At 40.4% G+C, this 12,994-nt stretch overlaps 2 protein-coding genes across 2 annotated transcripts; one reads left to right on the top strand and one right to left on the bottom strand.

Moving 5' to 3' along the window:
• The first annotated feature begins 1,658 nt into the window (after window positions 1–1,658).
• LOC125547167 (DNA (cytosine-5)-methyltransferase DRM2-like) lies at window positions 1,659–5,399 on the top strand. Its single transcript, XM_087517107.1, has 6 exons — window positions 1,659–1,725; window positions 1,814–1,860; window positions 1,958–2,131; window positions 3,860–3,959; window positions 4,048–4,127; window positions 4,224–5,399. Exons 1-6 carry the CDS (start codon window positions 1,680–1,682, stop codon window positions 5,397–5,399), a joined length of 1,623 nt encoding a protein of 540 aa, XP_087373233.1. The 5' UTR covers window positions 1,659–1,679.
• Window positions 5,400–6,589: 1,190 nt separating this feature from the next.
• Window positions 6,590–10,061, bottom strand: LOC125549137 (FHA domain-containing protein FHA2-like). The gene is made up of 4 exons (XM_087515971.1): window positions 9,509–10,061; window positions 8,474–8,631; window positions 6,893–6,919; window positions 6,590–6,799 (listed from the first exon to the last, which is right to left on the bottom strand). Exons 1-4 carry the CDS (start codon window positions 10,059–10,061, stop codon window positions 6,590–6,592), a joined length of 948 nt encoding a protein of 315 aa, XP_087372097.1.
• Window positions 10,062–12,994: the final 2,933 nt, after the last annotated feature.

Raw genomic sequence — 12,994 nt, forward strand, 5'->3', positions numbered from 1 at the left:
TATGCCCAAAATAAGGCTTACGGCTTTGTTATCATGTTTCCATGTGAGGATGGTAAGATAGTGAAACATGGTGTAATAGTTTTTTAGGGAGTGTTGCTTTTCTTGCTCGTACACAATAGAAAAATCATTGGAGGACAAAGTTATGTGTAGTAGGGTATTTGATACCCATGTTTTACTCGCTTAACTGTGGAAGTACGATTTGCTTTTCTCATGGTTTGCCTTCAATATTTATTGATGTGTGCTTAACTAATATCACAGGATTGGAGGAACGGTAATGATGACCATGATAAGGGGAAAAGTATTGTTGAGCCTGAACCCTCATGGTCTCCGTACTTTAGGAACTTAGATGCTCCTGGCTCGTCCATACTGGTACCTCAGGTAGTAACTGATTTTGTATTTAAATACAAGAGCTAGCCATGACTTGTTGTTATTAAGATCGTGGTGTGATATCTGCATGGGAATAAAGAAAAAAAGGAAAGATATAATGTTTGCTATTGTTATGTCCAATTGTGTTTCTGAGTCAAATAAAATGGGTCCACGGTTGACTTAGTTGTAGTTACGATGATCCAATGGTTATGCTTTGTTGATTGAAGTAGGGTAGTATATTAATGGCCTGATTTTTTTCTTTCATGCCTGATTTTCTAGCGTGGCTATCTTTTCTCCAGTTAACCTATCAAGTGGTTTTAGTACATAATAGATCCAAAATGGTTGACTATGTGCTGCCCATGATGACTGGAACTCCTTTGAACAAACATGGAAAGTAACACGTCAATAGTCTTTAATAAGGAATTATGCGCTTTAGTTTATGTCTATATCATCCATATTTCTTACTTATCTGGCACTTCACCTCGTGCATTTGAGTTATATATTAATTTAGACTGCAGATTACCTTGCTTATCCATTGGTGCAAGCATCATCAAGTTGTAGTGCACTATTGCATATTTGGTTAGTAATCATACTCTAGGTGATAATAGGCAAACTTGGTTAACCTGATCATCTTTTTGGAATTACCAACCTATCATGCCCCTCCCATAAAATAGCCATGTTACGCATAATGTGTTCAACTAGATAGAGAACTATCATTCCTAGAAATCGAGCACACTTCATTTAATTAGGCATTCTTATAACTTCAAGCTATGCTATTTCTAATTTATTGGTGCATATTTTTACCACTTTCGCTTATTGTCTTGATTCGACAATGCTGGAGGGGATTTTGTCCAATAGAAAATATGGTCTTTTCTTCTTGATTTTTATGTGTTCTAAACTCTAAATCGAATTGCTATACTAGTATCACGCTAGAGATTTCAATTGTGATATCTTGCGATTCATGTGATAATGCATGATAGAATTATTGTTCTTCTCTGCAATTGCTTTGCTCATGGTTTGCTTTCAATATTGATTCATGTCTGCTTAACTAAGAGGTGCGATTGTGATGATCATGATAAGGGGAGAAGTGATGGTGAGGCTCCGAAGTTGAGGAACTTAGATGCTCCTTGCCCATCCTCGCTGGTACGTCATGTAGTAATTGATTGTATATTTAAGTACAAGAGCTAGCCATGCCTTGTTGTCATTAATTAAGATCCTAGTGTGATGTTTGTTTGTCCAACTATCTAAAGGGTTCTAATGGATGGGCTAACAGGGAAGCGTCATCTACTACTTTAATCGAGAGATATGTGGCAATGGGTTTTCAAACGGAAATGGTCGTGATGAGCATCAAGGAGATTGGTAATACTGAAAGTAACCAATTTCATTTTATTTTTCTTCTTTGTGTTTGCACCGTCTGTCTAATCGAGGCTTTTGGTTTTTCTTTCAGGGCATAGTGACGAAAATGCATTGCTTGAACTACTGTTAACGTACAAGGTACGTGTCCATGGATGTTATTACTAACTTTATCCAATGATGCCCTTTCTACATGATAGCAAGGATCATATGTTAGGATTGGCGATGACAAATGCAGGCACTAGGTGATGAAGATGCATTGGGTAACTGCTCTACTTCTGGCTGCGCCCCCTTTAGAGTTAAACATGGTGATGATATTGATTTTGAGAGCTCAGATGGTGATGACGATGCTGGTGATACACAGCCCAACTACGGTGATTATGGTGATGAGGTAGATGATTCATTGTCTTTAGTTCAGTAGCTAAGAATTCTTTGACCATATGTATGATGATATGTGAATTCTTTGCCATGCATACCTTGCACACCCCTTTATGTATTGTTCGAGCTTTGTTTGTTTTGCTCCTAGCTTTTCGTGATAGTAGAGTTGCGTTGTTAAGTTTGAGCACCTGATTTTTTTTACATAAAATTCTCATCATGTTAAAGTTTTACCGTGTACGAGTTAATATAGGATGTGAGATTGACTACCGTTAGACCAATGCCTTCTTCAAAGTAATCAAACAGTCTGAGAAGGAGTAGAAACTGAGTATATTGTTGTGTTGCTTGCTTCTAATTTTGATGAATTAGAAAATTTATTTCTGCTATAAACCAATATTTTTTTCTTCAGTTCCTATGTATTTCAATATTAGTCACAAGACATATGACTTGAGGAGTTATGATGCTACGAGAAAATCATACTGCAGGTGGTGTAAACAAGAGAAGATATACACATGCCAAATGAGCTTTAACTTGAAGAAATAAAATTTTACACAACAACTATGCCCTTTGATTTATTTTGTAGTGCAAGATACAGTGTAAAATCGGACTGAGCAGAGAAGAGTTCATAAGAAGTATAAGCTAAACTTGAATGCTGAATACTAAATAAAGAAGCAGGAATATATATAGGTTGGCCTAAATAATTCTGTCGTAAAGTTGTGCTGTGACCCAGCTCATCACTTTTCCGTAGAATCAAAGGAGGTTGGAATCTAGCATGTGGGTTAGGAAGAACAAGGTATTCTTCTTTTGACTTTCAGTTACACAAATTAAAATAATACTAGAGAACATCACATATATACTGCACTAGTTGCATCAAAGTTCCCACCGAGACAAATCTCAAGATCAACAGATACCTGTTAGCTGCGAAAAATGAGGGTGTCAATACCTAGATGTTCAGAGAGAAATGGATAAATTAAGTCACTAATTTAGAAATCTCAGAATGTACTATATGAAATGACAGCTGAATTTCGTATTAGTTACGCAAATAAAATTTGTAAAAAGAATATTGTATGGTCCATCCTATTCATGGCGAGATATATGTAATAACAAGTAGGGAAAGTGTAGAGTGTTTGTTGTTTATTACACCTGCTTGGGAAAAAAGATATATCTTGATTGCTAGTAAGCGATGAACCTGAAATAGGATGGATGGGAACACCATCATGTTCTCCTGAAGACACATACATTTACCTCATCATCCATCGATCTGTCTTTAACTTTCTGTCATGAAAGCAGCATGAAGAGACCAGAGAACTGTGTTTCACCACTATTATGCAATATGCATCCTGCACATAGTGCCATTATGTGAAACAACAAAGTTAGACTATGCACCTTTAGTTTATTCCAGTCCAGAACTTCATATTGCTAGTGTAGGTAGTAGTTTCAAGCGTAAAATGATGTACATTCGTGTTCATGCAAATAGTAACTCTTTTATTAACATGACTTTCAAGCAGCAGCGGAGAATAAGAAATTGAGTTTCTAAATTATTTCATTGATTTATCCCGATCACCTTTTTTCTTGTTTCTTGGGTAGTCTGTGATATACATTTCTTGATCATTTATTAGTTTTAGGGCCCCATTCTTTTCTATGGCCTCATATGTGTTTCTATGCAGTGGTATTTCCTTATCAACGTTCACTTAGATGACATTAAAAAGTCAGTAACATATAGAAAACGTTTCCTAATCTTAGTTTTTCTTATCCTTTTGTGCAGAATTTTATACGAAACATGTCAGAGAAGGACAAGAAGATCAACTCATTAGTAGATATGGGCTTTCCTGAAAACGAAGCAAATATGGCTATTACAAGATGTGGTATGACTCTTTTTTAAATTGTTGCCATGATGTTCATTTTCCCATGGAAAAGGCGCTTTATGATATATTTCTGCGTAAATTATCCTAGGTGTGGATGTTGATCTCTCTGTATTGGTTGATTCGATTAGTGCGTCACTGGCTGCAGGAGATTTTGACTTATCTCATCAGGTACATTGTGGTCTGATGTACATTTGAATTGGAAAATGCTTTATCTTTCTGATTTAATTTGATGTAAGGACACTGCAACATGTGTACATTTCGCAGGTTATGAATAGACGCTCTGACTCCTTTGGAGGGACAAAGAAAATAAGATTGATGGAAGATAGAAAGAAAAAGAGGAAACGGTATGGAGGTACAGCACATGGCAATCAAATCTTCTTGGATGGCAGCCATTATGAACATATGCCTCCCCCAAATCCAATGGTTGGATTTAGCCTGCCCAATTGTAGCCAACTACCAGTGGACAGAAAAATTCCTAAAAAAGCTATCGGGCGACCTTTTTTCTACTATGAAAATGTGGCCCAAGCTCCCACAGGTGTATGGGCGACCATTTCAAGATGTCTGTATGGCATTCAACCTGAGTATCTGGACTCAAAGCATTTGTGTGCAGCTGCAAGGAAAAGAGGCTACATCCACAATTTGCCGATTGAGAACAGAGCACCTCTTCTTCCTCTGCCTCCAAAGACGATACTTGAGGCATTCCCTCGGTACAAGAAGTGGTGGCCTTCCTGGGACACAAGAACGCAGTTCAACTGCTTGCGAACAAGTATGGCATGTCAACAGCTGACAGGAAGCATTGGTGCTCTTGCAAGAACAGGGAATCCACCGCCTCGAAATATTCAAAAAGATATGATCAAACAGTGCAAAGAGTACAATCTTGTCTGGATAGGAAAGAACAAGGTTGCTGCATTGGAGCCTGAAGAGATTGAATATCTACTAGGTTTCCCGAAGGACCACACAAGGGGACTCGCCAGCACAAATAGGTACAAATCTCTCGGCAATTCGTTTCAAGTTGATACCGTTGCTTACCACTTGTCAGTACTGAGGGGCATGTTTCCCAATGGAGTTACTGTGTTGTCCTTATTCACTGGTATTGGAGGAGGAGAGGTAGCTTTGCACAGGTTGGGAATCCACATGAAGACAGTGGTTTCTGTTGAGATAGACAAAGCCAGTAAGAGGATTTTCAGGCATTGGTGGGATCAGACTCAAACAGGCACGCTGATTGAGTTTGATGACGTGAAATCTCTTACTGATGCTACAGTTGCATCACTGGTTACTAGATTTGGCGGTTTCGACTTGGTGATTGGGGGCAGCCCATGTAACAATCTTGCCGGGTGCAACAGATACAGCCGTGATGGCTTGGAAGGCAAGGAATCTGTTTTGTTCTACCAGTACCCCAGAATCTTGGAGGCCGTCAAGGAAGCTATGGCGAGGATGTAGCCTAATCATTGCAATACGTATTGTATCATTTAATGCTTTATATCTTGTGTTTAAACATTGAGTTGATGTGATGTGGAGGGGTTTTATTTGAGAGAAATGTCATATTGACATTTAGCCAGATCATGTTTATGGTTGCTAAGTGATTTATATCTTGCTCATGTTTATTTGGGAAAATACTATTCTTGGTCCCCTCAACTATTTCAGAGCCTAATTTTGTACAGGCAGGGAGTACATTTAGTTTTACGCATTCCCTTCTTTCTAGTTTGTAGAAAAATGCCTTAGTGCTGGTTGCTCCAAATTCTGTAAATTCTGTTCAGCGGGCTCTTTTCGCCAACAGAATTTGTACATATGAGCATACCTTAGTGCTGGTTGCTCCAAATTCTGCCAACAGTGAGTCTCCCTCTCTTCTGATATTCACTCAGATTTGTTCCCCGAGAGTTGATTGTTCATATATATATATATATATATATATATATAGACACACACACACACACACACACACACACACACACACACACATATATATATATATATATATATATATATAGTTTTTATATTTATTAGATGTGTGCGATACTCACTGTTTCATTAGGTCAGAGGCTTGTGTCTATCTATTGATGGAAGATTCATTCAAGTTCTGAACTGCACTTTGATTTATTTGCAAACATGTCTCTCGGATGCATTCCGCGCGTAGAGGTAGCAGAATAAACAGATTATTTTCTTCATTTTTGCGTACGCTACATCTGAACATAATTTTGCTAGCTACGGAGCGGAGCAACATGTTGCTGACATATATCTTGGAGACTACATCCAGAGGCAGTCGATGATTTAAGACGCGCAAATTCAGGCTTTCCTATCTCCACTGTAATGTTCTGCATTTTATCTTCAGATTGTATTCTGAATCAGTCGAAACAAAATATTTTGCCACGCGTTGCTTTTCCTCCTCGTTGGAAGCCTCCTGATCCTCGTTGCTTTCCATGATAGCCTCCCAAATATGTCGTAGGACGAACCATGATTTGCCTCCCAAATCAGCACAACAATGAACCTGGAAGTTGCATTGCTGCCCCTCCTGACTGATGCTCTCTCATACACAAATCAGGACACGACCCGGCCTTCTGGATACTGGACTACAGGTGCGAAACAAAACGCAAGAAAAGCTTAGAGACAGACTTGCTGGTCTGTGGTTCCGCCTAGGAGAGCAAGGAAACCAGCGAGACAAACTCCAAGATCGCCCTGCCCTTCCATTTCGTGTTGATGATGAAGTGCTCTGGGTGCTTCATGAGCAGCTCCAGCAGCCCGAACCACGGCCTCCCCTTGGCTATAATCGGCGACCAGTCCTCCCAGGTCAGGTACTTCCGCACCCTGGTGTGGTGCCACACGTTGCCAAACCGGTCCACAAGCTGTGAGTAGACAAACAAGTAAGACTTTGCATGTACAATGATTGTAACTATGTGTAAAAATAGTCCGCTCATGATTCATTGCTATGCTTTTACATAAGAAAACCAGTTTGCGAAGGAAGCCTGAATTTACATAAGAAAGCACGATTAATCAATTTAAAAGCGAAGCTTTCCAGATAGTTACCAGAGGATATACTTGCAAGTCTTTCCCACTAGTTGTAGAAGAAAAATGTCAATATCAGTAGAAAATTGTCCGTAGCGAGTCATGGCTCCACAAAAACGAAGCGACAAGATTCAGCACAAAACATGTTTGGAGTGACAAGTGAAGGATGCTAGCAAGCAGAGCCATGCATTAACAGGCTTAAAGCCTAAGAGCCTAAAATTAACTGCCTTCATGGATTTATATGATAGTTTTGACAAGTTATAGTACATACACCTCTCTCGAAATAGGCTTTCGCCCAGCTTTATATATATATAACCCAAACAGCCAAACTCATACAAAGTGGTAAGAAACCATCATACAAGCACGTCAAAAGAAAAATAATATGGCACCTGACCAAGAGCACAAGTGTACCTTACCCAACTTTGAGCATGAAAACAGGAGACGCGACATCTAACAAGAGACAACCAAGACTACTGAATAGGACCGGGGCCTCACCACTTTGAGAAACCACCTTACACCAGAGTACCGAGCACACCGAGCCATCTATGGAAAGGGCCGACTCACCGTTGAGATAGCAAGGACTTAGAACAGCGGAAAGTAGTGGCTACTCTCGGGTGTAGTACACCCGAGTTAGCAAAAGATTGAAAAAATGTGATCAAACATTGTCCAAAAAATCTAAACTTTTGGGACATAAAACATTATCAGATGTGTGAGGTCCTTGCAAAATTTCATCTAAATATAACATCTGAGGAGCTCTCACCAAAAATAACAAAATCACTGCTCAAACAGTGCACAAAACTTTCAGCAGCGATTTTGTTTTTTTCGGTGAGAGCTCCTCGGATGTTATTTTTCGATGAAACTTGACAAGAACCTCAAACATATGATAAAGTTTGATGTAGCAAAATTTCAGATTTTTTGGATTTCGTTTGATAAACTTTTTTCAAAGTTTTTGCTAACTCGGGTGTAGTACACCCGAGAGTAGAAAATCCAGTCTCGAAAAACAGATACCATGGAGACACTATAAATGACAGGAGATCACTAGACCATGCCACACCAGAGTCGAGGATACTAAAGTCCTCGATAAAAGAGCTGCCCGCCCGGCTGCCGCGTGGTGGTGGCGCTGACGAGCAAGAGGAGGGTCGCATTTTTTTTCAATCCTCCACCGAAACCTTCCACATCATACTACATACACCTACAGGCTACAACTAAGCTATATTAGACAGGTAGGGATGCTAGCACCTGACTTCCATCGGCAGATGATATTCTCAGAATGCTGTTTGCATTATTATTCTTTTGAATCAGGAAGACTTTTTTTAGTGTCATAAATTGTGATGATATTCTATATCATAATTTAAACTGTAATGGTATGGTCCATCCCATCAATGTATAAACACAGTAAACTACTTTCAGTATATTTAACTTTTCCAAGCCAGAGCAAGACTAATTAGGTTAGGCGTACTTTAGCTTCAGTATAGAAGTTGGATAGGAAATATGTGTGTTTTTCCATGACAAACCTCTGTGTGGAGTTTTCTCATAGGCATATATTGTCCAGGACCACATAGGTCAGATAACACAGTCGCAACAGATGACACGACTTCCTTCTCTTCCAATTGAACGATGTGCTGGTTGTCCACATCCCCGTCACCCCTCAGCCTTATTTCTGGTCTGTTGTCTGCACACACAAAAAGAAGCAATTTCAGGTCAGATCAAGCAAATATTTCCCTACGCATGGTAAAAGATAATGAGTTTGGTCTTTCACTGGACAAAACTCCAAAGAAACAGAATGCAGCAATAGCTTTTGAAATTGAAGGTCCATAGCTAGAAGTCTGGAAACAAGAACAAAGTTCACAAACAGCTTCTAAAACTTGCATCATACCATTTACTAATTCATACTCCCTCCGTCCCATAATATAAGAACGTTTTTTACATTATGCTAGTGCAAAAAACACTCTTATATTATGGGACGGAGGGAGTAATTCTTAATAGTATGTCTGCTGATTTAGTGATACAAATACCATAGATAATGTACTTAATTTATCCCTAGAAAGTAAGATTGGAAGATGTCAGACATTCAGATTGAAGTATCTTGGTGTGCATCTTTCGATGTGTGAATATAACTGCATCTCTGCTACTTTTTTTCTCCTATAAAAGGTAAAAACATAAGAGATGCAGTTATGTTCACACATCATGATGTGCTAATTCAGATATAAAGCATAATGTTCTTACATAACACCACTTGCAATAGCAACTAATAATATATGTGCAGTTGCAGGAAACATATGATGAGAGTTGCTTAAGAGATATTCCCGCAATACTACATCTGAGTTATAATGTGCATATATCTATCTCTATAACATGTAATATTGCAATATCAACATTATCTTACTTTGTAGCCATGAGTTGCAACATGCAAATAACGCGTACAGCCAGATTGAGTGACTGAACAAGCAAAATCATCATCAGCTCTACATATGTTTCAGAAGAGAAACAAGACTACTAGGAAGGGAAAGTATACACAGTAAAGATGCAGAGCAAGGATTATGTATCACCTTCGCCGACTATTCCTATTGGTTCAACATTGATTCTGTGCCCACCGTAGACGTCCAAATCTCCGGGAGACTTCTTGGTTATCTTCAGCTTGCCCTTCATTCCACTTGCACCGACACCATTCCCAACGTCATCACTGTCCCAGCCATAATCACCTTCAGGGAGGCGGTCATGGAAATCGGACACACGAGGGTGCCCTGGCTGCACATACGATGGCGGCGGGATCTGTGAGGGAAGAACAGGGGCTTGTTGAGCAGCGGCAAGCGACGCAAAGATAGACCTCGTGGGCAGGAGGAAGTAAAACCGCTTGTCCCCAATCTGAAGGAGGTCCTGCGAGTCAAGCTTAAGAGGAGAATTCCCAGGGAGATGCAGGACGCCCTCAACATGGCAGCCATTCTTGCCGATGACATCGAGCGCGAAACGGCGGCGCTGGAAGTCATAGAATATCCGCGCGTGGTGGCGCGAAATGTTCATCCCCCCACCAAGGCTGGAGAGATCGACATCCACCGTCGATTTCTTGCTGTTGCGGCCCAGCATGATAGAGTAGGCCTGCATGTAGTACTCAAAATCCTCACCCTGCAGCTTGGCGAACCCTGCCTCCACTTCACCATCACCGGCTTTAGTTGAACCCCCGATTTTTCAACCGATCAACCTAATCAAACAATGGATTGGTGGAACAGGTTAATTAATGAGCTATCGAGATGGAAAATATGCGAGCAGGGCGTATCTAGATGCACGGGCAGACATAGATTTTAAGAGGCCAGTGGAGCTTAACTAATCATCAATGCAACAAATGCTCATATATGCAACGGCGATGACAACCACTATCCTGGCAGGCCTATTCATGATATGATACAATACAGAATTAGTGATGAGTTGAAAATCCTAGTAAATCGGCGATGTGAATGTCGGACTACAAGAGAGCTTCAGGTGTGGTGCACCTGCCCTCTTACCGGAGCGTCGTCAGACGAGCCACCAGCGTCCGCTATCCGGCGTCGCAGTCGCGGGGGGGTCTGGACGCAAAACCCCGCCTCCCTCCTCCACTCCGGTCGCCGGCGCTACAACTCTGAACTCACCAGTCACCGGCGCAAAGACAGACTGGTCCTAGCCCGGGAGGCCACTCGGCCGTTGCACGACGGCGGGAGATCCCGGCCGGCCGGAGAAGATGCCCGGATCTGGGTGGGGGTCGAGCTGGGCCCGGTCACGCGAGACGACGAGCTCTCCCTCTCTGCTTTTCGTGTGGGCTTTGTTTCTCAGGCCAATAGCTTCTACAGCCCATGAAAGTTATGCCCAACAGGTTAGTGCCTATCTAATTAAAAAGAGCACAATACAAACAATAACTAGGGGTTTTTTCTGAAAGAAAATGAACTAGGGTTTATTTGTACATGCAATGAATAACTACCGAGAGACAAAATTTTACTCTTTTGCACATGTATTAAATCCAGGCTTGACATTATTCCTCTTCATATTTTGCTCGTTCTGATCTAGGCATGTAAAGAAGATGAAAATGATTATATGAAATTATGTTTGCAAACAAAGAGATAGATAGCTCTTGAGACTTGATCATCATTTCTTTGTATCATCTCATAGTTTGACATGACAAGTTAAACTTTAGCGCAACACACATGAATGAGATCGCGATGTTGGCAAGAAGTGTTGACCATCATATGACAAGAACTAATTCTATAGACATAATATGCACCATTTAACATTTACATATCCAATTATAGATTTATTTGAGGCTGCTCTTCAATAAAAAGGCCACTTATAATATAATAAGTACAATAATTAGTTTAGCAGGGTATAGTCTAGCAGAAATGCTACTAATGAGGAGTCTAGCTGCGTTTGTCAGCTATGAAACATTGCTGGTACGATTTTGACATTTTTGGAATTTAAGCTCAACTATTTGGCTTTTGCCTTCCAATTTATATCAACACATAGTTTAAGTATATACTTAACCGTTTATTAACAAAATATTTGATAAACACCGAGAATTTTATGGAAGTTTAGAAGGGCAGCCAACGGAATTGAAATGTCGTTGCCCGGCAGGTTTAATTGACAATAGAGATCGATGTTGGCAATGTTGATCATATGACAATAAACAAATTCTATAGACGTAATATGCACCATGCATTTAACATTTACATATCCAACTTTGGATTTATTTGAGGTTGCTCTTACATAAAAATGACACTTACAATATAATAAGTATAATACATACATTTGCAGCATTTTCTGGAAGCTAAACCTGCTAGAACGTGCACTGGCCACGTTTCTGCCTAGGCAACCGCTGCTAGTATGCTTTATGTATTTTAGGAGTTCAATCATTAATTGTTGTTTTTTCTTTTGCTTTTCAACTTGTATGAACAGATAGTTTTCGTGTGTACAATAAAAAACACAACAACTTAATGCATAACAAGGGTTTTTAAATGTAAAACATAAATTACACACATATCTTTACACATATATAATAAACTTAGCAGCATCCTCGACTAGACTGAACGCTGCCAGTAGTGCAACTACCTACCATGATCCTGGGGGCTGCACACTGCTAGTTCTTTATGGTTGGTACTAGCATGATACACCACACTAGTAGCGTTTGTAGCGTTTACTGGAAGTTGCTTTTATCAAACGCTGCTAGTAGTCTTCGCAGGTAGTTGCTTTTATCAAACACTGAACGCTGCCGATAATTTGAAAAAATAGCTGCCGCGTTCAGTTTCATGATACGCTGCTATTAGCAAAATCCTATAAGGGGTTTATGTACTAGTTCTACAAAGAATCAAGAGATGAAATTTATGCAATCACCATACATGAAATTGAATTAGTTACACCTATGAAAATAAACATATAAAACCATATTTAAATGTTTTTTGCGAGAATGATCCAAATCTATTATCAAAGTTCACCGGAAGTACAAAGCACCTCAAACATAATAAAAATCACATCGAGATTTCGAGACCACCGAGCGACCACTACCGCCGTCAGAATGAGCCGCCGACACGCCGCCATCGCCGCTCCCCCACCAGAGCCGGCTTGACCTTATCGGTGACAGCCGGGAAGTCTTTGTGCACGCGGCCCTAAGGACCAACGCCCTGGAGCCGCAGTCATCGTCGTTGTACCCCTGAATAGATCTGAAACACCTGACACCAAATCTTACCGCATGACGATAAACCCTAACCTCACCGTCCAAAGGAGATGCCAGGAATCGACGTCACAACTTCGCCGACTATGTCCTGATGAACGAACTTGAGAAGGATTAGAACCCGGAAGACAAACAGGAAGAAGAAAGCACCGCCATCCGTGTGACTCCCCCGATTTGACCGTACACTAATCATACACGCAAACGTGTACGATCAAGATCAGGGACTCACGGGAAGATATCACAACACAACTCTACAAATAAAATAAGTCATACAAGCATCATGTTACAAGCCAGGGGCCTCGAAGGCTCGAATACAAGAGCTCGGTCATAGACGAGTCAGCGGAAG

The sequence above is a fragment of the Triticum urartu genome, chromosome 3A, assembly GCF_056163025.1.
Source record: "Triticum urartu cultivar PI428250 chromosome 3A, HENAU_Tu73, whole genome shotgun sequence".
In the NCBI taxonomy this organism is placed as follows: Eukaryota; Viridiplantae; Streptophyta; class Magnoliopsida; order Poales; family Poaceae; genus Triticum; species Triticum urartu.